At 50.6% G+C, this 25131-nt stretch overlaps 1 protein-coding gene across 4 annotated transcripts in view; it reads left to right on the top strand.

Moving 5' to 3' along the window:
- TOX2 (TOX high mobility group box family member 2) overlaps positions 1-22811 on the top strand; it is a 208302-nt gene extending 185491 nt beyond the window's left edge. For all 4 annotated transcript variants that reach the window (XM_056548148.1, XM_056548147.1, XM_056548150.1 and 1 more), the window contains 6 exons: positions 718-957; positions 7544-7771; positions 12767-12847; positions 15204-15599; positions 16286-16416; positions 21750-22811. In XM_056548148.1, the coding sequence (XP_056404123.1) occupies positions 718-957; positions 7544-7771; positions 12767-12847; positions 15204-15599; positions 16286-16416; positions 21750-21786 (1113 nt within the window). In that variant the 3' untranslated portion in view covers positions 21787-22811. The remainder of the gene's footprint in view (positions 1-717; positions 958-7543; positions 7772-12766; positions 12848-15203; positions 15600-16285; positions 16417-21749) is intronic.
- The last annotated feature ends 2320 nt before the right edge of the window (positions 22812-25131 follow it).

Genomic DNA, 25131 nt, shown 5'->3' with positions numbered 1-25131 from the left:
GGAGAGAGAGGGATCATGTCAGTGAATGGAGAGAGAGGGATCATGTCAGTGAATGGAGAGAGAGAGGGATCATGTCAGTGAATGGAGAGAGAGAGGGATCATGTCAGTGAATGGAGAGAGAGAGGGATCATGTCAGTGAATGGAGAGAGGGATCATGTCAGTGAATGGAGAGAGATGGATCATGTCAGTGAATGGAGAGAGAGGGATCATGTCAGTGAATGGAGAGAGAGATGGATCATGTCAGTGAATGGAGAGAGAGAGGGATCATGTCAGTGAATGGAGAGAGGGATCATGTCAGTGAATGGAGAGAGATGGATCATGTCAGTGAATGGAGAGAGAGATGGATCATGTCAGTGAATGGAGAGAGAGAGGGATCATGTCAGTGAATGGAGAGAGGGATCATGTCAGTGAATGGAGAGAGAGGGATCATGTCAGTGAATGGAGAGAGAGGGATCATGTCAGTGAATGGAGAGAGGGATCATGTCAGTGAATGGAGAGAGAGGGATCATGTCAGTGAATGGAGAGAGATGCTGTTGTATTATGGCGCCATGAAGGAGCCCTAAATATGCAGCTCCCATATAGAGCCATAATAATAATCTTACACTATGATGGAGACCCCATGGGCTTTGGAGTAATGGCTGACGGGATATTAATAAGATGACGTCTTCTATGTCGGCTGCTCTTGCGTTTCTCATATTCTTTGGTTTTTCCCTTTAGATACAGGAGCTGGTCCACTCCGAAGGATCCTCTTATGATCCCAACCATCAAGTCTCCTTGATAAACCGATCCGGAATGCTGCCCAGTCACATGAGTGCGCTCAGCCAATCACAGCTTATCTCCCAAATGGGAATGAGGAGTGGAGTTACCCACGGGTCACCGTCTCCACCTGGGAGTAAATCAGCCACGCCCTCGCCTTCAAGCTCCACCCAGGAGGAGGACACAGACTCCCACTATAAGGTACAAAGTAGGAATATATGTACTGTTACTTTAAGAAGTGTAAAACTCTGCATTAAATGGCAGTATTATCCTATATATAAGATTGTGCAATTGATAAACAGTTTTGTACACGTTTTACATTTAGACATTTGTAAATAGTAGAGAATTGGCCAACTTGGCTACGACACACATGTAGAACAAAAGTCCCTGAAAGACTATATGACCTTAGGTCAATCTATGGCCCCAAAATGGCCCCAAAACAGATGTTTTATGTCCCCAAAAAGGCCATTTATTACCATTAAAGGGGTATTCCGAATGTTTACATCTTATCTTTATACCCAAAGGATAGGGGATAAGATGTATGATCACAGGGGTCCCCGACATTCTGTGCTGGGCACTGCCTCTGAGCCGTGACATCATGGCCACGCCCCCTCCATTCATGTCACGCCCCCTCCCATAGACCTGAATGGAAGGGGTGATGTGTGACATCACGAGGGGGCGTGGTCATGACGTCAGGTCTCGGAGGCAGCTCCCGGCACAGATTGTAAATGGTAAAACAGCTGAAACCTAATTTTATAGCTGTTTTTGGGGCTAAAGCTTTTCCTACGTCCCAAGCTCAAAAGTGGTCCCAAAGGAAAAAGTCTTCAAAAAGCTATAAAATGCCCCAAAAATTTGCCCTGATTTATTAGTCTGACCCAAACTATGGCTTGGCCCATCGGCTGTGAGGGGTTGTTTTTGGAAAACAAGACCATTTTGGTTTCAAGCTCATTGATCGGGGCCATTGTCTGCACACGGCCTTGTCACGATGCCGGCTGGCAGGTAGTGGATCCTCTGTGCCAGAGAGGGATTGGCGTGGACCGTGCTAGTGGACCGGTTCTAAGCCACTACTGGTTTTCACCAGAGCCCGCCGCAAAGCGGGATGGTCTTGCTGCGGCGGTAGTGACCAGGTCGTATCCACTAGCAACGGCTCACCTCTCTGGCTGCTGAAGATAGGCGCGGTACAAGGGAGTAGGCAAAAGCAAGGTCGGACGTAGCAGAAGGTCGGGGCAGGCAGCAAGGATCGTAGTCAGGGGCAACGGCAGAAGGTCTGGAACACAGGCTAGGAACACACAAGGAACGCTTTCACTGGCACTAAGGCAACAAGATCCGGCAAGGGAGTGCAGGGGAAGTGAGGTGATATAGGGAAGTGCACAGGTGAACACACTAATTGGGACCACTGCGCCAATCAGCGGCGCAGTGGCCCTTTAAATCGCAGAGACCCGGCGCGCGCGCGCCCTAGGGAGCGGGGCCGCGCGCGCCGGGACAGAACAGACGGAGAGCGAGTCAGGTAGGGGAGCCGGGGTGCGCATCGCGAGCGGGCGCTACCCGCATCGCGAATCGCATCCCGGCTGGCAGCGGAATCGCAGCGCCCCGGGTCAGAGGACGTGACCGGAGCGCTGCCGCGGGGAGAGTGAAGCGAGCGCTCCGGGGAGGAGCGGGGACCCGGAGCGCTCGGCGTAACAGTACCCCCCCCCTTGGGTCTCCCCCTCTTCTTAGAGCCTGAGAACCTGAGGAGCAGACTTTTGTCTAGGATGTTGTCCTCAGGTTCCCAGGATCTCTCTTCAGGACCACAACCCTCCCAGTCCACTAAAAAAAAATTTTTCCCTCTGACCTTTTTGGCAGCTAAAATTTCTTTGACCGAGAAGATGTCCGAGGAGCCGGAAACAGGAGTGGGAGGAACAGATTTGGGAGAAAAACGGTTGAGGATGAGTGGTTTGAGAAGAGAGACGTGAAAGGCATTAGGGATACGAAGAGAGGGAGGAAGAAGAAGTTTATAAGAGACAGGATTAATTTGACACAAAATTTTGAAAGGACCAAGATAGCGTGGTCCCAACTTGTAGCTAGGGACACGGAAGCGGACATATTTAGCGGAGAGCCATACCTTGTCTCCAGGGGAAAAAACGGGGGGAGCTCTTCTTTTCTTATCCGCGAACTTCTTCATGCGTGATGAAGCCTGTAAGAGAGAATTTTGGGTCTCTCTCCATATGATGGAAAGGTCACGAGAAATTTCATCCACAGCGGGCAGACCAGAGGGCAAGGGAGTAGGGAGGGGGGGAAGAGGGTGACGGCCGTACACCACGAAAAATGGGGATTTGGAGGAAGACTCAGAGACCCTGAAGTTATACGAGAATTCGGCCCATGGGAGGAGATCTGCCCAGTCATCCTGGCGGGAGGAAACAAAATGTCGCAAATAATCACCCAAGATCTGGTTAATCCTTTCTACTTGTCCATTGGACTGGGGATGATATGCAGAAGAAAAATTTAATTTAATCTTGAGTTGTTTACAGAGAGCCCTCCAGAATTTAGACACGAATTGGACGCCTCTATCCGAGACAATCTGCGTAGGCAACCCGTGAAGACGAAAAATGTGTACAAAAAATTGTTTAGCCAACTGAGGCGCAGAAGGAAGACCAGGAAGAGGGATGAAATGTGCCATTTTGGAGAATCGATCAACGACCACCCAAATAACAGTGTTGCCACGGGAAGGGGGTAAATCAGTAATAAAATCCATACCAATCAGAGACCAAGGCTGTTCGGGGACAGGCAGAGGATGAAGAAAACCAGCGGGCTTCTGGCGAGGAGTCTTATCCCGGGCACAGATAGTGCAGGCTCGCACAAAGTCCACAACATCCGTCTCCAGAGTCGGCCACCAATAGAAGCGGGAGATGAGTTGCACAGATTTCTTGATACCCGCATGACCTGCGAGATGGGAGGAGTGACCCCATTTGAGGATTCCGAGGCGTTGGCGAGGAGAAACAAAGGTCTTTCCTGGAGGAGTCTGCCTGATGGAGGCAGGAGAAGTGGAGATCAGGCAGTCAGGTGGAATGATGTGTTGCGGAGAGAGTTCAACTTCTGAGGCATCCGAGGAACGAGAGAGAGCATCGGCCCTAATGTTCTTATCGGCAGGACGAAAGTGAATCTCAAAATTAAATCGGGCAAAGAACAGAGACCACCGGGCCTGGCGAGGATTCAGCCGTTGGGCAGACTGGAGGTAGGAGAGGTTCTTGTGGTCGGTGTAGATAATAACAGGAGAACTTGATCCCTCCAGCAGATGCCTCCATTCCTCAAGTGCTAATTTAATGGCTAGAAGCTCTCGATCCCCGATGGAGTAGTTCCTCTCCGCTGGAGAGAAGGTCCTAGAGAAAAAACCACAAGTGACAGCATGCCCGGAAGAATTTTTTTGTAGAAGAACAGCTCCAGCTCCCACTGAGGAGGCATCAACCTCCAATAGGAAGGGTTTGGAAGGGTCAGGTCTGGAGAGGACGGGAGCCGAAGAAAAGGCAGACTTGAGTCGTTTAAAGGCGTCTTCTGCTTGAGGAGGCCAGGACTTGGGATCAGCATTTTTTTTGGTTAAAGCCACGATAGGAGCCACAATGGTAGAAAAATGTGGAATAAATTGCCTGTAATAATTGGCGAACCCCAAAAAGCGTTGGATAGCACGGAGTCCGGAGGGGCGTGGCCAATCTAAGACGGCAGAGAGTTTGTCTGGATCCATCTGTAGTCCCTGGCCAGAGACCAAATATCCTAGAAAAGGAAGAGATTGGCATTCAAACAGACATTTCTCAATTTTGGCATAGAGTTGGTTGTCACGAAGTCTCTGAAGAACCATACGGACATGCTGGCGGTGTTCTTCTAGATTGGCAGAAAAAATTAGGATATCGTCCAGATATACAACAACACAGGAGTATAACAGATCACGAAAAATTTCATTGACAAAGTCTTGGAAGACGGCAGGGGCGTTGCACAGTCCAAAGGGCATGACCAGATACTCAAAGTGTCCATCTCTGGTGTTAAATGCCGTTTTCCACTCGTCCCCCTCTCTGATGCGGATGAGGTTATAGGCGCCTCTTAAGTCCAATTTAGTGAAGATGTGGGCACCTTGGAGGCGATCAAAGAGTTCAGAGATGAGGGGTAAGGGGTAGCGGTTCTTAACCGTGATTTTATTAAGACCGCGGTAGTCAATGCAAGGACGTAGGGAGCCATCTTTTTTGGACACAAAGAAAAATCCGGCTCCGGCAGGAGAGGAGGATTTACGGATAAAGCCCTTTTTTAGATTCTCCTGGACGTATTCGGACATGGCAAGAGTCTCTGGGGCAGAGAGAGGATAAATTCTGCCCCGGGGTGGAGTAGTGCCCGGGAGGAGGTCGATAGGGCAATCATAAGGCCTGTGAGGAGGTAGAGTCTCAGCTTGTTTTTTGCAGAAAACATCCGCGAAGTCCATATAGGCCTTAGGGAGACCGGTTACTGGAGGAACCACAGAGTTACGGCAAGGGTTACTGGGAACCGGTTTTAGACAGTTCTTGGAACAAGAGGACCCCCAACTCTTGATCTCCCCAGTGGACCAATCCAGGGTAGGGGAATGAAGTTGAAGCCAGGGAAGTCCAAGGAGAATTTCCGAGGTGCAATTGGGGAGGACCAAAAGTTCAATCCTCTCATGATGAGATCCGATGCTCATAAGAAGGGGCTCCGTGCGGAAACGTATGGTACAGTCCAATCTTTCATTATTTACACAATTGATGTAGAGGGGTCTGGCGAGACTGGTCACCGGGATGTTGAACCTGTTAACGAGAGAGGCCAAAATAAAATTTCCTGCAGATCCAGAGTCCAAGAAGGCCACTGTAGAGAAGGAGAAGGCAGAGGCAGACATCCGCACAGGCACAGTAAGACGTGGAGAAGCAGAGTAGACATCAAGGACTGTCTCACCTTTGTGCGGAGTCAGCGTACGTCTTTCCAGGCGGGGAGGACGGATAGGACAATCTCTCAGGAAGTGTTCGGTACTAGCACAGTACAGGCAGAGGTTCTCCATACGGCGTCGTGTCCTCTCTTGAGGTGTCAGGCGAGACCGGTCGACCTGCATAGCCTCCACGGCGGGAGGCACAGGAACAGATTGCAGGGGACCAGAGGAGAGAGGAGCCGAGGAGAAGAAACGCCTCGTGCGAACAGAGTCCATATCTTGGCGGAGTTCCTGACGCCTTTCGGAAAAACGCATGTCAATGCGAGTGGCTAGGTGAATAAGTTCATGTAGATTAGCAGGAATTTCTCGTGCGGCCAGAACATCTTTAATGTTGCTGGATAGGCCTTTTTTGAAGGTCGCGCAGAGGGCCTCATTATTCCAGGACAATTCTGAAGCAAGAGTACGGAATTGTACGGCATACTCGCCAACAGAAGAATTACCCTGGACCAGGTTCAACAGGGCAGTCTCAGCAGAAGAGGCTCGGGCAGGTTCCTCAAAGACACTTCGGATTTCCGAGAAGAAGGAGTGTACAGAGGCAGTGACGGGGTCATTGCGGTCCCAGAGCGGTGTGGCCCATGACAGGGCTTTTCCGGACAGAAGGCTGACTACGAAAGCCACCTTAGACCTTTCAGTGGGAAACAGGTCCGACATCATCTCCAGATGCAGGGAACATTGGGAAAGAAAGCCACGGCAAAACTTAGAGTCCCCATCAAATTTATCCGGCAAGGATAAGCGTATCCCAGGAGCGGCCACTCGCTGCGGAGGAGGTGCAGGAGCTGGCGGAGGAGATGACTGCTGAAGCTGTGGTAGTAACTGTTGTAGCATAACGGTCAGTTGAGACAGCTGTTGGCCTTGTTGCGCTATCTGTTGTGACTGCTGGGCGACCACCGTGGTGAGGTCAGCGACAACTGGCAGAGGAACTTCAGCGGGATCCATGGCCGGATCTACTGTCACGATGCCGGCTGGCAGGTAGTGGATCCTCTGTGCCAGAGAGGGATTGGCGTGGACCGTGCTAGTGGACCGGTTCTAAGCCACTACTGGTTTTCACCAGAGCCCGCCGCAAAGCGGGATGGTCTTGCTGCGGCGGTAGTGACCAGGTCGTATCCACTAGCAACGGCTCACCTCTCTGGCTGCTGAAGATAGGCGCGGTACAAGGGAGTAGGCAAAAGCAAGGTCGGACGTAGCAGAAGGTCGGGGCAGGCAGCAAGGATCGTAGTCAGGGGCAACGGCAGAAGGTCTGGAAACACAGGCAAGGAACACACAAGGAACGCTTTCACTGGCACTAAGGCAACAAGATCCGGCAAGGGAGTGCAGGGGAAGTGAGGTGATATAGGGAAGTGCACAGGTGAACACACTAATTGGGACCACTGCGCCAATCAGCGGCGCAGTGGCCCTTTAAATCGCAGAGACCCGGCGCGCGCGCGCCCTAGGGAGCGGGGCCGCGCGCGCCGGGACAGAACAGACGGAGAGCGAGTCAGGTAGGGGAGCCGGGGTGCGCATCGCGAGCGGGCGCTACCCGCATCGCGAATCGCATCCCGGCTGGCAGCGGAATCGCAGCGCCCCGGGTCAGAGGACGTGACCGGAGCGCTGCCGCGGGGAGAGTGAAGCGAGCGCTCCGGGGAGGAGCGGGGACCCGGAGCGCTCGGCGTAACAGGCCTTATGGGAGAACAGGGAACCTCCTTGATGCCCATAGACCATGAGCTATAAGTTATGATAGAAAAACACCTTCCTAAATAAATAGGAATAAAGCTTGTCAGGTAGGTAGAAAGCCTAAACCCCCCAACAAGACAACACTTGGTGACTGAATCCACTAAACTCTTGTCCACTTTGCAGGGTGCTGGAGAGAAACGACCTTCTGCTGACCTTGGTAAAAAACCCAAAAACCAGAAGAAAAAGAAGAAGAAGGACCCAAACGAGCCCCAGAAGCCTGTGTCGGCCTACGCCCTTTTTTTTAGGGATACACAAGCAGCCATCAAAGGACAGAACCCCAATGCCACATTTGGAGATGTATCCAAAATTGTCGCTTCTATGTGGGACAGCCTGGGCGAAGAACAAAAACAAGTGAGTGGATTTATGTTAGCGGACTGAATAAGAAATATTATTACGAGGCTCAAGAGTCTCATTCATCAAAGGTCCACAGTCCTTATGTGTTTGGAGAATATATTAAAGATGACACAGGGGCCACTGTTTTAATAAATGCATTGTCTAGACCAGAGGTCCCCACCCCAGTCCTCAAGACTCCACAACATGATCTATAGAAGAGGTCCCCAACCCAGTCATCAAGGCTCCACAACATGGTCTATAGCAGAGGTCCCCAACCCAGTCCTCCAGGCTCCACAACATGATCAATAGAAGAGGTCCCCACCCCAGTCCTCCAGGCTCCACAACATGGTCTATAGCAGAGGTCCTCAACCCAGTCCTCAAGGCTCCACAACATGGTCTATAGCAGAGGTCCCCAACCCAGTCCTCAAGGCTCCACAACATGGTCTATAGAAGAGGTCCTCAACCCAGTCCTCAAGGCTCCACAACATGATCAATAGAAGAGGTCCCCAACCCAGTCCTCAAGGCTCCACAACATGGTCTATAGCAGAGGTCCCCAACCCAGTCCTCAAGGCTCCACAACATGATCAATAGAAGAGGTCCCCAACCCAGTCCTCAAGGCTCCACAACATGGTCTATAGAAGAGGTCCTCAACCCAGTCCTCAAGACTCCACAACATGGTCTATAGCAGAGGTCCTCAACCCAGTCCTCAAGACTCCACAACATAATCTATAGAAGAGGTCCCCAACCCAGTCCTCAAGGCTCCACAACATGATCTATAGAAGAGGTCCCCAACCCAGTCCTCAAGGCTCCACAACATGATCTATAGAAGAGGTCCCCAACCCAGTCCTCAAGGCTCCACAACATGGTCTATAGCAGAGGTCCCCACCCCAGTCCTCAAGGCTCCACAACATGATCTATAGAAGAGGTCCCCAACCCAGTCCTCAAGGCTCCACAACATGGTCTATAGCAGAGGTCCCCACCCCAGTCCTCAAGGCTCCACAACATGATCTATAGAAGAGGTCCCCAACCCAGTCCTAAAGGCTCCACAACATGGTCTATAGCAGAGGTCCCCCAACCCAGTCCTCAAGGCTCCACAACATGGTCCTCAGTGCTCCACAACATGGTCTATAACAGAGGTCCCCAAACCCAGTCCTCAAGACTCCACAACATGATCTATAGAAGAGGTCCCCAACCCAGTCCTCAAGGCTCCACAACATGGTCTATAGCAGAGGTCCCCAACCCAGTCCTCAAGGCTCCACAACATGGTCTATAACAGAGGTCCCCAAACCCAGTCCTCAAGACTCCACAACATGATCTATAGAAGAGGTCCCCAACCCAGTCCTCAAGGCTCCACAACATGGTCTATAGCAGAGGTCCCCACCCCAGTCCTCAAGGCTCCACAACATGATCTATAGAAGAGGTCCCCAACCCAGTCCTCAAGGCTCCACAACATGGTCTATAGCAGAGGTCCCCACCCCAGTCCTCAAGGCTCCACAACATGATCTATAGAAGAGGTCCCCAACCCAGTCCTAAAGGCTCCACAACATGGTCTATAGCAGAGGTCCCCCAACCCAGTCCTCAAGGCTCCACAACATGGTCCTCAGTGCTCCACAACATGGTCTATAACAGAGGTCCCCAAACCCAGTCCTCAAGACTCCACAACATGATCTATAGAAGAGGTCCCCAACCCAGTCCTCAAGGCTCCACAACATGGTCTATAGCAGAGGTCCCCAACCCAGTCCTCAAGGCTCCACAACATGGTCTATAACAGAGGTCCCCAAACCCAGTCCTCAAGACTCCACAACATGATCTATAGAAGAGGTCCCCAACCCAGTCCTCAAGGCTCCACAACATGGTCTATAGCAGAGGTCCTCAACCCAGTCCTCAAGGCTCCACAACATGGTCTATAGAAGAGGTCCCCAACATGGTCCTCAGTGCTCCACAACATGGTCTATAACAGAGGTCCCCAACCCAGTCATCAAGAATCCACAACATGGTCTATAGCAGAGGTCCCCAACCCAGTCCTCAAGGCTCCACAACATGGTCTATAGCAGAGGTCCTCAACCCAGTCCTCAAGGCTCCACAACATGGTCTATAGCAGAGGTCCTCAACCCAGTCCTCAAGGCTCCACAACATGGTCTATAGAAGAGGTCCCCAACCCAGTCCTCAAGGCTCCACAACATGGTCTATAGCAGAGGTCCCCAACCCAGTCCTCAAGGCTCCACAACATGGTCTATAGCAGAGGTCCCCAACCCAGTCCTCAAGGCTCCACAACATGGTCTATAGCAGAGGTCCTCAACCCAGTCCTCAAGGCTCCACAACATGGTCCTCAGTGCTCCACAACATGGTCTATAACAGAGGTCCCCAAACCCAGTCCTCAAGGCTCCACAACATGGTCTATAGCAGAGGTCCCCAACCCAGTCCTCAAGGCTCCACAACATGGTCTATAGAAGAGGTCCCCAACCCAGTCCTCAAGGCTCCACAACATGGTCTATAGCAGAGGTCCCCAACCCAGTCCTCAAGACTCCACAACATGGTCTATAGAAGAGGTCCCCAACCCAGTCCTCAAGGCTCCACAACATGGTCTATAGCAGAGGTCCCCAACCCAGTCCTCAAGGCTCCACAACATGGTCTATAACAAAGGTCCCCAACCCAGTCCTCAAGGCTTCACAACATAGTCTATAGCAGAGGACCCCAACCCAGTGCTCAAGGCTCCACAATAAGGTCTATAGCAGAGGTCCCCAATCCAGTCCTCAAGGCTCCACAATAAGGTCTATAGCAGAGGTCCCCAACCCAGTCCTCAAGGCTCCACAATAAGGTCTATAGCAGAGGTCCCCAACCCAGTCCTCAAGGCTCCACAATAAGGTCTATAGCAGAGGTCCCCATCCAGTCATCCAGACCAACTTACAGTTTAGGATTTACATTTTTCCCTGTTCTCTTCCAATGAAGTGACTAGGACTGGGTTGGGGGCTACAGTCCAGACCAATGGTCTCCAAACTGTGGACCTCCAGGTGTTACAAAACTGTTGCCCACAGACCCCAAAGCTCCACTGTTTCTCTGCACAGGGTTTGATAAATCCCGTCACAAGAACCAGCAGCCACTGCTCACTGACTTTAAGACCGGGCAGCACTGGCCGTGGCCACTTTAAGACCAGTTACCAGCCACGAACCAAACACTTTTCGAAAGTTTGCCGAGCCTGGAGAGCCAAACTTTCTGAAAACTTGCTTAACACTACTGTGGGCATACTGCATTGTTGTTTCTTCACGTGTTGTTAGACTGTAAGGTTTTTGGTAGGGTGCATCTCCAACCAGTGACTCAGGAGTAACATGTTGGTATTGAGCCACCTTCATGCATTATATTAACCCATTATATTAACCCATTATTAACCATTATTAGAACACTGAGAGCCCTCTTCATGGTACACAGCGATTTCTCATTCTCTGTATTTTAGGGTGTGACCAGAGCTGGGCTATTTGCCAGTATAACACACACAGGGACTTCCTTTCCCTTATTTCTTTAGCCAACTAAAGCACATATTCATCTCTGCTCTGCCATGACATAAGGTACTGGACTTGCTGGCACTGTGCTGGGGGATTAATTACAGTACACTACTATATATAACAGGTGGAGGAAGAAGGGGTTACTAAGTAAGAAAATAAACTGCAGCAGCGCAACAAGGAAGGGGTTACATTAAGCACTTAGCTTCTACTGGTGCTGCTGCTGAGGAGGTAATAGAACCACATTACTTCATATAATATTCTCGGACCTTGTGCGCATAAATCAGAGGCTCCTGCTCCAATACTCTGTTCTATATAAGAATATATACGCACAGTAATGCTTTCCAAATGCTTCTTTATATTAATATTTCACGGTTACAGATACATACCAAAGGCATTTACATCACCCATAGGGCCTCAAGTCCATGTATAGTTCCGAGGATAAAGATCTTCACTGCACTAGGAGCTAGACGCCGCCATGACACACAAGGGAGATTCAGCTTAAGGACAACTTCAGCGCGTTGCGACATTTCGGGGGCACGGCCTTTTTCTCAAGACTTCTGGTACAGTGCAGATATTAATCTTTATCCTCGGTATTACACATGCATGGATGTGAGCACTTACAGACATATCTATATCTGTGAAGCATTAAAGGGGTACTCCACTGGCCAGCGTTCGGAATGAAATGTTCCGAACAACGTTTTTGCGCTGTGGCGGTCGGCCACGGCCCTTGTGATGTCATGGCCATGCCCCTCAATTCAAGTCTATGGGAGGGGGCAGGACGGTCATAACGCCTCCTTCCATAGACTTGCATTTAGGGGGGGTGGCCATGACGTCACAAGGGGCGTTCGGAACATTTTGTTCCGAACACTGGCCAGTGGAGTACCCTCCCCTTTAATACAAAGAAGCATTAGGAAAGCATTACTGTGTGCATATATTCTTATATTAACATACACGGTTACGTAACCTGAAGATGTAAAAAGTTGTTACAGGTCACCAATTATATTAATAGCACTGGTGTATGGGCCAGTCAGGCTCTTGAGTCCCCACTGCACCCCCTATAGTTACACTCCTGAACATATAGTAGGGGTAGCACTGATATTTCATTTGTCCTCATGTTGCTGTTACAAGAGACAGAATTCCCCTAACAACAGGCAGTGGACAGCAGATTGTAAGGAGAGGGAGACACCTAGTGACCAAGACTTTAGAACTGTTACTAGAATACATTGGCCCAATATTCACATCTACAGTATCTACTAGTGGTATATATAAAGTTATATAAAGTACAGTATTCCACAGCATCCCACCGTCAGGCTATGGTCCAATGAGAGGAGGTTAATGAAACACCTACCATATTGGTATCACCCTATGGCATCCGATGGCTTCACCCTTTGCTCCCCGAAATAAACAGAACGCAAGAGGATGGGCCAAGCAGAATATAAAGACTCCACCCAGGAGCAAAGCAAGTGTCCATCGTAGACGCCCCCCATCTAATGGCTGCTTGTGTTTGTTTCAGGCCTACAAGAGGAAGACCGAGGCGGCCAAAAAGGAATATCTGAAGGCCCTGGCAGCCTACAGAGCAAGTCTGGTTTCCAAGGTAACAGTCCGAAATAATAATAATCCCCACGTCCAGGGATTTCCTCCACCCCCCAGTAACGAGCATTATTTAGAAGCGAACAATACGTTCCAGCTCGGTATACTTGGTGTAATTATACTATACACTTGTTTGGGGCCTTTTCAAGCATTGAAGTGCATTGTGTTTGCATCCTGCTGGGACTTTTTATTTGTGGTATTTATATTATTGCCACATATTATGTTTGCTTCCTATATACAATAGTGTCACTTTTGTATCCACAATGTCAATGTTACAGCGTGCAGACACTGCTAGGGCCCATACACACTAGGGAAACTCTCCTCGGAATTTCTGCTGCAGCAGCCTCCCAAAGTCTTTGATGGGATTCTGCTGCGCCGTGCACACTGCAGAATTCAAATTTTGGTGGAATGTCAATGGAGTTCATGTCCGAGCGGTCCTAGTGCTGATTGATTCAGGTGGCGACGTAGTGGAATTCTCTCGTGTGCATAGGCCCTTACATATTGTAGCTGTTTTTGGCAGTAAGACATAGGCTTCTTTCAGTAATAAAATGTATTTTTTCCATAGGCAAGTGTCAGAGAGGCGGTCCCATGCCTCTGAAGTGCCGCAGGCTGACACGCCTCTTTTCTTCTCCTCCCCTCTCTGTCCCCTTCTTGATCGACCATCAGGGCTCAGCTTCCAAATCTTGTGCACACCACGGATTTAGTTAGCGGCACATGAGCAGCAAGTGTCGGAAGTAGTTGGGAAAAAACACACTGTGTGTGCCATATTTGTATCCATGGCATACACAGGATTTGTAGACAGGGCTTTCCACTAGAAGCTGAGCCCTGTCTTTCAATCAAGAAGGGAGGGGGAGCGGGGATGCTAGCCTGCAGCACTTCAGGGTCTTGGGGCAAAATGTAATAGGATCTGCAGCTTAAAACATGAAGCATGAGACAAACCTTGCATAGAAGTCAATTGTAGGCATTTGTCATAGTAATAAATCAGATATAAAGAGGGTACTCTGCCCCTAGACATCTTATCCCGCCGCTGGGACCCCCACAATGTCTGTGCAGCACTTGGTGTACGTGTCGAACACTGGGAGTGGGCGGCAGGGTCGTAACGTCACGGGCACGTCCCTCGTGATGTCACGCCACGGCCCCTCAATGCAAGTGTATGAGAGGGGCATAGCGGCCGCCACACCCCCTCTCATAGACTTGCATTGAGAGGCGTGGTGTGACATCACGAGGGACGTGCCCATGACTTCACAACTCCTGCCGCCTGCTCCAAAATGTTCCAAACGCTGGGGCAGCAGAGTATCCCTTTAAGTTTTATTTGCTATATTTTCCACTGGAAGCTGAGCCCTGTCTTTCAATCAAGGAGGGGAGGGGGAGCGAGGATGCTAGCCTGCAGCACTTCAGGGTCTTGGGGCAAAATGTAAAATGATCTGCAGCTGAAAACATGAAGCATGAGACAAACCTTGTATAGACGTATGTTGTAGGCATTTGTCATAGTAACAAATCAGATATTAAAGGGGTACTCTGCCCCTAGACATCTTATCCCCTATCCAAAGGATAGGGGATAAGATGACTGATTGTTGGGGTCCCACCACCAGGACCCCCACGATGTTTGTGCAGCACTTGGCATACATGTCAAACACTGGGAGCGGGCAGCAGGGGTCGGAATGTCACGGACACTTTCCTCGTGATGTCACGCCACGCCCCCTCTCATAGACTTGCATTGAGGGGGCGTGGTGTGACATCACAAGGGACGTGGCCGTGACGTCACAACCCCCGCCTCCCCCACTCCGAGCATTCAGAAAAATATGTTCCAAATGCTTGGGCAGCAGAGTATCCCTTTAAGTTTTATTTGCTATATTTTCCACTGGAAGCTGAGCCCTGTCTTTCAATCAAGAAGGGGAGGGGGAGTGAGGATGCTAGCCTGCAGCACTTCAGGGTCTTGGGGCAAAATGTAAAATGATCTGCAGCTGAAAACATGAAGCATGAGACAATCCTTGTATAGACGTATATTGTAGGCATTTGTCATAGTAACAAATCAGATATTAAAGGGGTACTCTGCCCCTAGACATCTTATCCCTATCCAAAGGATAGGGGATAAGATGCCTGATTGTTGGGGTCCTGCCACGGGACCCCCACGATGTCTGTGCAGCACTTGGCATACATGTCGAACACTGGTAGCGGGCGGCAGGGGTCGTAATGTCACGGGCACGTCCCTCATGATGTCACCCCATGACCCCCGCCGCCCACTCCGAGCATTCAGAACAAAATGTTCAGAGTATCCCTTTAAGTCTTATTTGCTATATATGGCCCCAGTTATTTTGCCATATTTAACTCTTATTTTTTTATTTTATTTTTAAACCTAGAGCTACAGTGACCAAGGAGAGACGAAAAACTCCCAACCCAGTCAACCCTCCAAAATGATCCTCCCAAAGCAGTCCATGTATAATCTGCCTCCGCAATCTTCATCGCCATACCCCGGCCTGGCGTCATTCCTGTCCCCCGCCGACCTGCCAAGTTACCGCAGTCACGCCCACCCAAGCCTTTCCCGAAGCCTCAACGCAAAATCTATGTTGCCCAGCATCAGTGCCTCACCCCCACCCCCTTTCCAGATCAGCCCCCCCATCCACCAGCACATGCGCCACCCTTCCAGCTCTCTCCTTAACCAATCCCTCAATATGCAGCAAGTATCCCAGCCCCCCATCCTTTCTCCATCCATTGGACTACAGTCACCAATGAGTTCATCTCCCACAGGTCAACAGGTAAGGACGCCCCCGTATTATTGGGATTTTTTGAATTTGTCCAGACTTTTTTCCATGGTCGGGGCTCTTTCTTAACCCCCTTCTCTAGGACGTCCCATCGTTTCTTCTCATAACTAGTGTTGAGCACGAATATTCAAAATGTTAACTTTTACTGCGAATATCGGCACTTTACGATTTCGCAAATGTTTAGAATATAATGATATATGTTCGTAATGACGAATATTCTTTTTTTTTTTGCGATTATGCAAATAATATGTGAATATGCAAATATCCGCGAATATCGGCACTTCGCGATTTCGCGACTATATTTTGAATATAGTGATATATATTCGTAATGACGAATATTCATTTTTTTTTCGAATATGCAAATAATATTTGAATATACAAATATTCGCGAATATCGGCACTACAAGTCAGAGGACACTGATCCCTCCCTTCTTTTAGGTGAAAGATATAATCGCGCATGCGCACTATGAGAATTTAATTACGAATTTGAAAAAAAAGAGAATGAACATAGCGAATATGCGAATTTCGCAAATATAGGACGAATATTCGTCCATATATTTGCAAAATACAGCGAATTCGAATATGGCCTATGCCGCTCATCACTACTCATAACCTTTTCTTCTAACATGGTAACCCCCCCCCCCCCCCAACTCTAACCCTTGGTTCCTTCTTCTCCTTAGGACTTCTCACACCTCCCATCAGAATTTCCTAGCAATGTTGGCCCACGATCCCCGGCTTCCTCCAATCCCCCCGGAAGCACAGAGTGGGATAATGAGTTTCCCAGCAGAGAGTGCGGCATCAACCACTGCAGGTGAGTGCTCCGAACCCATGAGGTTGTCTATGACCTGTGTCCAAAAAATTCCAAAAAGGTCCCATTAAAGTGGTACTCCACTGGAAAACATTTTTTTTAATTAACCGGTGCCAGAAAGTTAAACAGATTTGTAAATTACTTCTATTAAAAAAACCTTAATCATTTCAGTACTTATGAGCTTCTGAAGTTAAGGTTGTTCTTTTCTGTCTAAGTGCTCTCTGATGACACGTGTCTCGGGAAACGCCCATTATAGAAGCAAATTCCCATAGCAAACCTCTTCAAAACTGGGCGGTTCCCGAGACACGTGTCATCAGAGAGCACTTAGACAGAAAAGAACAACCTAAACTTCAGAAGCTCATAAGTACTGAAAGGATTAAGATTTTTTAATAGAAGTCATTTACAAATCTGTTTAACTTTCTGGAGCCAGTTGATTAAAAATATTTTTTTCCAGTGGAGTACCCCTTTAAGTGTGGCCCACTACGAAAGGTCCATTTGCTTAACCCCTTCATGACCCTGCTAATTTTTTTCTGGATCATGTGTTTTTCCTTCATCTAAGACCCATAATTTTTTTTATTTTTCGACTGACAAAGTTGTATTAAAGGGGTACTCCGGTGGAAAATATATATTTTTTTTAAATCAACTGGTTCCAGAAAGTTAAACAGATTTGTAAACTACTTCTATTTAAAAAACGTAATCCTTCCAGTACTTATCAGCTGCTGTATGCTCCACATGAAGTTGTGTAGTTCTTTCCAGTTTAACCACAGTGCTCTCTGCTGACACCTCTGTCCATGTCAGGAACTGTCCAAAGCAGGAAAGGTTTGCTATGGGGAATTGTTCCTGCTCTGCACAGTTCCTGACATGGAGAGAGCACTGTGGTCAGACTGGAAAGGACGCCCCTTTCCCCTATTGCCACGCCCTTTTTGGGTTTTCTAAAATGGAGAGTTGATCTGGGGTTTTTTTTCAGTTTCTGGCGTAATGCGCCAGAATCTGGGGCACAACCTGGCAAAACCAGTCGAGTTTACAATAGTTTCACGGGGCTATAGACTTACTGCGCGTGTGCGCCGCTATCCTATGCGCAGACAGAACACATAGGGCTGATGCCGGGTCTGTGTGTCAATTAAAATAACGTGACATAGTGCAGAGAGGCGTTGTGGTTTGGGGGCACGGGGACCCCTAGAGAAGAGGGGAGTCCACCCCTAGAGGAGAGGGGAGTCCACCCCTAGAGGAGAGGGGAGTCCAGCCCTACAGGAGAGGGGAGTCCACCCCTAGAGGAAAGGGGAGTCCACCCCTAGAGGAGAGGGGAGTCCACCCCTAGAGAAGAGGGGTGTCCACCCCTAGAGGAGAGGTGAGTCCACTCCTAGAGGAGAGGGGAGTCCACCCCTAGAGGAGAGGGGAGTCCACCCCTAGAGGAGAGGGGAGTCCACCCCTAGAGGAGAGGGGAGTCCACCCCTAGAGGAGAGGGGAGTCCACCCCTAGAGGAGAGGGGAGTCCACACTAGAGAAGAGGGGAGTCCACCCCTAGAGCAGATGGGAGTCCACCCCTAGAGGAGAGGGGATTCCACCCCTAGAGAAGAGGGGAGTCCACCCCTAGAGGAGAGGGGAGTCCACCCCTAGAGGAGAGGGGAGTCCAGCCCTAGAGGAGAGGGGATTCCACCCTAGAGGAGAGGGGAGTCCACCCCTAGAGGAGAGGGTAGTTCACCCCTAGAGGAGAGGGAAGTCCACCCCTAGAGGAGAGGGGAGTCCACCCCTAGAGGAGAGGGGAGTCCAGCCCTAGAGGAGAGGGGATTCCACCCCTAGAGGAGAGGGGAGTCCACCCCTAGAGAAGAGGGGGAGTCCACCCCTAGAGGAGAGGGGATTCCACCCCTAGAGAAGATGGGAGTCCACCCCAAGAGGAGAGGGGAGTCCACCCCAAGAGGAGAGGGGAGTCCACCCCTAGAGGAGAGGGGAGTCCACCCCTAGAGAAGAGGGGAGTCCACCCCTAGAGGAGAGGGGAGTCCACCCCTAGAGGAGAGGGGAGTCCACCCCTAGAGGAGAGGGGAGTCCACCCCTAGAGGAGAGGGGAGTCCACCCCTAGAGGAGAGGGGAGTCCACCCCTAGAGGAGAGGGGAGTCCAGCCCTAGAGGAGAGGGGAGTCCACCCCTAGAGGAAAGGGGAGTCCACCCCTAGAGGAGAGGGGAGTCCACCCCTAGAGAAGAGGGGAGTCCACCCCTAGAGGAGAGGGGAGTCCACCCCTAGAGGAGAGGGGAGTCCACCCCTAGAGGAGAGGGGAGTCCACCCCTAGAGGAGAGGGGAGTCCACACTAGAGAAGAGGGGAGTCCACCCCTAGAGGAGAGGGGATTCCACCCCTAGAGAAGAGGGGAGTCCACCCCTAGAGGAGAGGGGAGTCCACCCCTAGAGGAGAGGGGAGTCCACCCCTAGAGGAGAGGGGAGTCCACCCCTAGAGGAGAGGGGAGTCCACCCCTAGAGGAGAGGGAAGTCCACCCCTAGAGGAGAGGGTAGTCCACCCCTAGAGGAGAGGGAAGTCCACCCCTAGAGGAGAGGGGAGTCCACCCCTAGAGGAGAGGGGAGTCCAGCCCTAGAGGAGAGGGGATTCCACCCCTAGAGGAGAGGGGAGTCCACCCCTAGAGAAGAGGGGGAGTCCAGCCCTAGAGGAGAGGGGATTCCACCCCTAGAGAAGAGGGGAGTCCACCCCAAGAGGAGAGGGGAGTTTACCCCTAGAGCAGATGGGAGTCCACCCCTAGAGGAGAGGGGATTCCACCCCTAGAGTAGAGGGGAGTCCACCCCTAGAGGAGAGGGGATTCCACCCCTAGAGGAGAGGGGAGTCCACCCCTAGAGGAGAGGGGAGTCCACCCCTAGAGGAGAGGGAAGTCCACCCCTAGAGGAGAGGGGAGTCCACCCCTAGAGGATAGGGAAGTCCACCCCTAGAGGAGAGGGGAGTCCAGCCATAGGGGAGTCCACCCCTAGAGGAGAGGGTAGTCAACCCCTAGAGGAGAGGGGAGCCCACCCCTAGAGAAGAGGGGAGTCCACCCCTAGAGGAGAGGGGAGTCCACCCCTAGAGGAGAGGGGAGTCCAGCCCTAGAGGAGAGGGGAGTCCACACTAGAGGAGAGGGGAGTCCACCCCTAGAGGACTCCACCCCTAGAGGAGAGGGAAGTCCACCCCTAGAGGAGAGGGGAGTCCACCCCTAGAGGAGAGGGGATTCCACCCCTAGAGAAGATGGGAGTCCACCCCAAGAGGAGAGGGGAGTCCACCCCAAGAGGAGAGGGGAGTCCACCCCTAGAGGAGAGGGGAGTCCACCCCTAGAGAAGAGGGGAGTCCACCCCTAGAGGAGAGGGGAGTCCACCCCTAGAGGAGAGGGGAGTCCACCCCTAGAGGAGAGGGGAGTCCACCCCTAGAGGAGAGGGGAGTCCACCCCTAGAGGAGAGGGGAGTCCACCCCTAGAGGAGAGGGGAGTCCAGCCCTAGAGGAGAGGGGAGTCCACCCCTAGAGGAAAGGGGAGTCCACCCCTAGAGGAGAGGGGAGTCCACCCCTAGAGAAGAGGGGAGTCCACCCCTAGAGGAGAGGGGAGTCCACCCCTAGAGGAGAGGGGAGTCCACCCCTAGAGGAGAGGGGAGTCCACCCCTAGAGGAGAGGGGAGTCCACACTAGAGAAGAGGGGAGTCCACCCCTAGAGGAGAGGGGATTCCACCCCTAGAGAAGAGGGGAGTCCACCCCTAGAGGAGAGGGGAGTCCACCCCTAGAGGAGAGGGGAGTCCACCCCTAGAGGAGAGGGGAGTCCACCCCTAGAGGAGAGGGGAGTCCACCCCTAGAGGAGAGGGAAGTCCACCCCTAGAGGAGAGGGTAGTCCACCCCTAGAGGAGAGGGAAGTCCACCCCTAGAGGAGAGGGGAGTCCACCCCTAGAGGAGAGGGGAGTCCAGCCCTAGAGGAGAGGGGATTCCACCCCTAGAGGAGAGGGGAGTCCACCCCTAGAGAAGAGGGGGAGTCCACCCCTAGAGGAGAGGGGATTCCACCCCTAGAGAAGAGGGGAGTCCACCCCAAGAGGAGAGGGGAGTTTACCCCTAGAGCAGATGGGAGTCCACCCCTAGAGGAGAGGGGATTCCACCCCTAGAGTAGAGGGGAGTCCACCCCTAGAGGAGAGGGGATTCCACCCCTAGAGGAGAGGGGAGTCCACCCCTAGAGGAGAGGGGAGTCCACCCCTAGAGGAGAGGGGAGTCCACCCCTAGAGAAGAGGGAAGTCCACCCCTAGAGGAGAGGGGAGTCCACCCCTAGAGGATAGGGAAGTCCACCCCTAGAGGAGAGGGGAGTCCAGCCATAGGGGAGTCCACCCCTAGAGGAGAGGGGAGTCAACCCCTAGAGGAGAGGGGAGCCCACCCCTAGAGAAGAGGGGAGTCCACCCCTAGAGGAGAGGGGAGTCCACCCCTAGAGGACTCCACCCCTAGAGGAGAGGGAAGTCCACCCCTAGAGGAGAGGGGAGTCCACCCCTAGAGGAGAGGGGAGTCCAGCCCTAGAGAAGAGGGGAGTTCCCCCCTAGAGAAGAGGGGAGTCGACTCCTAGAGAAGAGGGGAGTCCACCCCTAGAGAAGAGGGGAGTCCACCCCTAGAGGAGAGGGGAGTCCACCCCTAGAGGAGTCCACACCTAGAGAAGAGGGGAGTCCACCCCTAGAGGAGAGGGGAGTCCACCCCTAGAGGAGAGCGGAGTCCATGGCCATTCACCCTGGATCTGATACATGGGCTTGTTGGCGCAACTTGGCATTACACACCAGACGCTCATGTCCCACCTACCCACCCATTTCCCCTTTATCTACCCACCCGGAGCCACTGGTGCAGTGTAGACATCAGGACACAACCTGCCAGGGTAGCAAGAGTTATCATAAAGGCAGCACAAGTATTAATACAAATGCCTTAAAAAGTTATCAACACAATATTAAAAAATGATTTAACCCAAGGACAATACCCATTAGATAACATGGTTTGAGATCCCGCTTAGGTTACGCCATAACATGAAGAAGAGATAAGCGTGCCACCATGACAATGTTGGTCTTTAAAAGGGTACTCCGCTGCCCCAGCGTTCGGAACATTTTGGGCAGCAGGGGTCGTGATGTGGCGGCCACGCCCCTCGTGATGTCATGCCATGCCCCCTCAACATCACGCCCCCTCTCATAGACTTGCTGGGGGCGGGGCGTGACATCACGAGGAGGTGGGGCTATGACATCACGAGCTCCCGATGCCGCCTCCAGCGTTCAGAACAGTTTGTTCCAAACACTGAGCAGCGGAGTACCCCTTTAGAAAGACTTTTACAGCCAATATCTGACCCCAGCCTGTCTTGCTTCCCCTCAGTACCCTGTCAGGAGACAAGTCTCTCTACCTCACCTAGAACCACAAACTAACCTGTACACGAAAGCCGAAGGAACGGACATTTCAGAGAGTCTACAGCACTGGACATCTAGAAGACGGACGGCACAGTCACCAAGAAAAGCCAAACTTCAGCGGTTTGTTCTTGGAAAGCTTTAAAGAACCGGCTTGGTTTACAGACATAAACTTGGTGAAGGCAAAGAAGCCAAGCTCCCAAAACTTCTAAAGAACAAAAGAGACACCTCTTGTGGCCGGCATATTTGCTATGGAAAGCATGGGGATGAGTTCATCCAGGCATATAAAATATGTAAAGAGGTTTGTTAATATTGTATATTTCAAATGAGCCCCCACCCCCCACCCCCCCCACCCCCCTCCGAAAACCAAACAATACTTCTTATAAGTGGAAAACAAGAAATACCTAAATAAAATGTGCAAATATACGAAAAATAAAAAAAACAACAAAAACATGGAAAATGTGATAAAAAAAAAATTAATAAAAGTCTGAAAAATATAATTTGTTGAATAGTTGTAAGTAGAATTATCATGTGGTTTAGGACTGTGCTCAAGACATCTTTACGATTTTCTTTGTGTATAGAAATAAAAGGAGTAGCTTACTTTATAGTAAAAGCATTTTATATTAATTGTAGCACATTTTTTAGTTATACATAGGATGTGTAAAATACTGCCAAATTTTTGTTTTTCCTTTTTTTTCTCCTTTTATTTTTTATTATTTTTATTTTTTATTATTATTTTTTTTTTTTACAGTACGAAATTTATTTCTATCTGTGCGGAGTCATGAACTTATTCTATTTTTTATTTTATTTCGGGTCATAATTTCACCTTATTCTAAATTGTTGACGATAATTTTATTTATGAGAAGAAGAAGAAAAAAAAAGATACAAAGCGAATATCTGATTTAATAATTAAAAAAACGGCTTTTTTATGTTTTTCTCAATCTGCGCTGAATTCATGTGCAGTCAGAATATTCATTTTATTTCACGACTGCTTATTTGATTTTTCTTTTTAATAAAAAAAAACATTTGAAAACGGGAACATTATTGTGTTTGTCTCAGTTTCTTCAAGCAAATACGATTGGGGGGGGATTTACAAAGCATGAGCCAATAGTCCACACCTTCCTGGGGCGGGACTCTTTATACCTGTCAGTCATTTAAGCCACGCCTTGTTTCTGGTTCTGCATCTTTCTAGTTTGACTTATTCACCTGACTATTCTCGGCCTGCTGATTTTGTACCTCCCCACTCTTTTGGTTTTGACCTGGTCTGCCTGACTTTGCTTTGTTCGTCTATTTGTCAGTTTGCTATATCCTGTTTTGTGCTTACAGGTTTGTGCTTCAGTTAACCCTTTGTGTTCTGAATTGTTCCCTCACCTCTGTGTATTGCTTTTGACATTGCTATTATCCTGCATTTATCCAGTATAGGGACTGTCGCCCAGTTGAGGGTCAGTCACTTAGGGCAGATCATCAAATAGGCAGGTGAAAAGGCTGTGGGCAAGCTCAGGGCTGCCCAATGTGACAGTCAGTCTTCATAATTACCCCTGATGTGTCCTTAGGTGTAGGGCACTGTTTATTTCTATGTGCTTAGCCATATTGGTAGCAGAAAAAGACCAGATGGGACCAGAAGCATCAGAAGTTTTTTTTGTCCATACTATGCACACTCACCATCACTAGTCGTACACTGCCATTTGTTTTATTCCAGCACAGCTGCCGCTGTCTTTTATAATTCTGACTTCCTGTGGATTACAGGATGACATCATCACCTACCAGATCCCTCCTACCAAATCCCTCCTACTAGCTCCCAGAACCCTCCCCGTGTAGTGTGTGGGACTGCCAGGATTCTCAGCTGCTCCTATCACCATGCGGGGGATCAGAGAGGCAGCCACCAGATACATACACCTCACCAAAGTCCCATCACATCCCAGTCCTCAAGAGGAAGAGTCTGCTGGTACTTGTAGTGCCTCTATTTATTAGCAGAGCCTCCTCAGTATTAAAGTGCATGTCCCCCTAAAATATCTGGTGACATATTGGGGGAGACTTTAGTGCAAACCTATAGCTCTCCGGCTGTCAGGGAAGCTGGGAGTTGTAGTCTTGCTACCAAAATTGGCCCTGGGCCCCCTAGGACAGTAGTTACACTTCGACCGGTCACCATTGCCTGGAGCCATCACTGGGTAACGTTCCATCTGGCACATGTACGTCTTTGTGATCGCCACCCCTGTGTCCCCCTACTCAAACTGTTCCGAACGCTGGAGCCGGCGCTGGGAGCTCATGATGTCATAGCCCCGCCCCCTCATGACATCACGTCCCGCCCCCTCAATGCAAGTCTATGGGAGGGGGCGTGACAGCCATTACGCCCCCTCCCATAGACTTGCATTGAGGGGACGGGGCGTGAAGAGGGGGCGGGGCTATAATGTCACGAGCTCCTGGCGCCGCCTCCAGCGTTCGGAACAGTTTGTTCCAAACACTGAGCAGCAGAGTACCCCTTTAAAGGGTTTATCCAGGAATAGGAAAAACTTTGCTTATTTCTTCTAAACACAGCGCCACCCCTGTCCTCATGTTGTGTGTGGTATAACAACTTGGCTTCATTCACTTCAATGGAACTGCAATACCACACCTAACCTGAGGAGGAGTGGTGCTGCTTTACCCCGGATAACCCCTTTAATGGCTCCCCTGGGATGAGGAAGGTGCCGCTGACTATGTTATAGATGACGTCTGCTCTTCGGTAACAGGTTTTATAGTAAACTAGCTGAGTACTCGGCGTTGCCCGGTTTTTCCTTCCTAATCCTTGTTGGGGAGTAAAATAAACAAAGGAGGAAACTTTTAACTTCATATCCCGACCTCCTATCCCGACCTCCTATCCCGTCATCCTATCCCGTCCTCCTTTCCCGTCCTCCTATCCCGTCCTCCTATCCCGTCCTCCTATCCCATCCTCCTATCCCGTCCTCCTATCCCGACCTCCTATCCCGTCATCCTATCCCGTCCTCCTTTCCCGTCCTCCTATCCCGTCCTCCTATCCCGTCCTCCTATCCCATCCTCCTATCCCGTCCTCCTATCCCGACCTCCTATCTCGACCTCCTTTCCCTGACCTCCTATCTCGACCTCCTATCCCGTCCTCCTATTCCGTCCTCCTATCCCGTCCTCCTATCCCGACCTCCTATCTCGACCTCCTTTCCCTGACCTCCTATCCCGTCCTCCTATCCCGACCTCCTATCTCGACCTCCTATCCCGTCCTCCTATCTCGACCTCCTATCCCGTCCTCCTATCCCGTCCTCCTATCTCGACCTCCTTTCCCTGACCTCCTATCCCGTCCTCCTATCCCGACCTCCTATCTCGACCTCCTATCTCGACCTCCTATC

This window comes from Hyla sarda, chromosome 12 (assembly GCF_029499605.1).
Source record: "Hyla sarda isolate aHylSar1 chromosome 12, aHylSar1.hap1, whole genome shotgun sequence".
Lineage (NCBI taxonomy): Eukaryota > Metazoa > Chordata > Amphibia > Anura > Hylidae > Hyla > Hyla sarda.
This window is presented reverse-complemented; position numbering and strand designations above follow the sequence as displayed.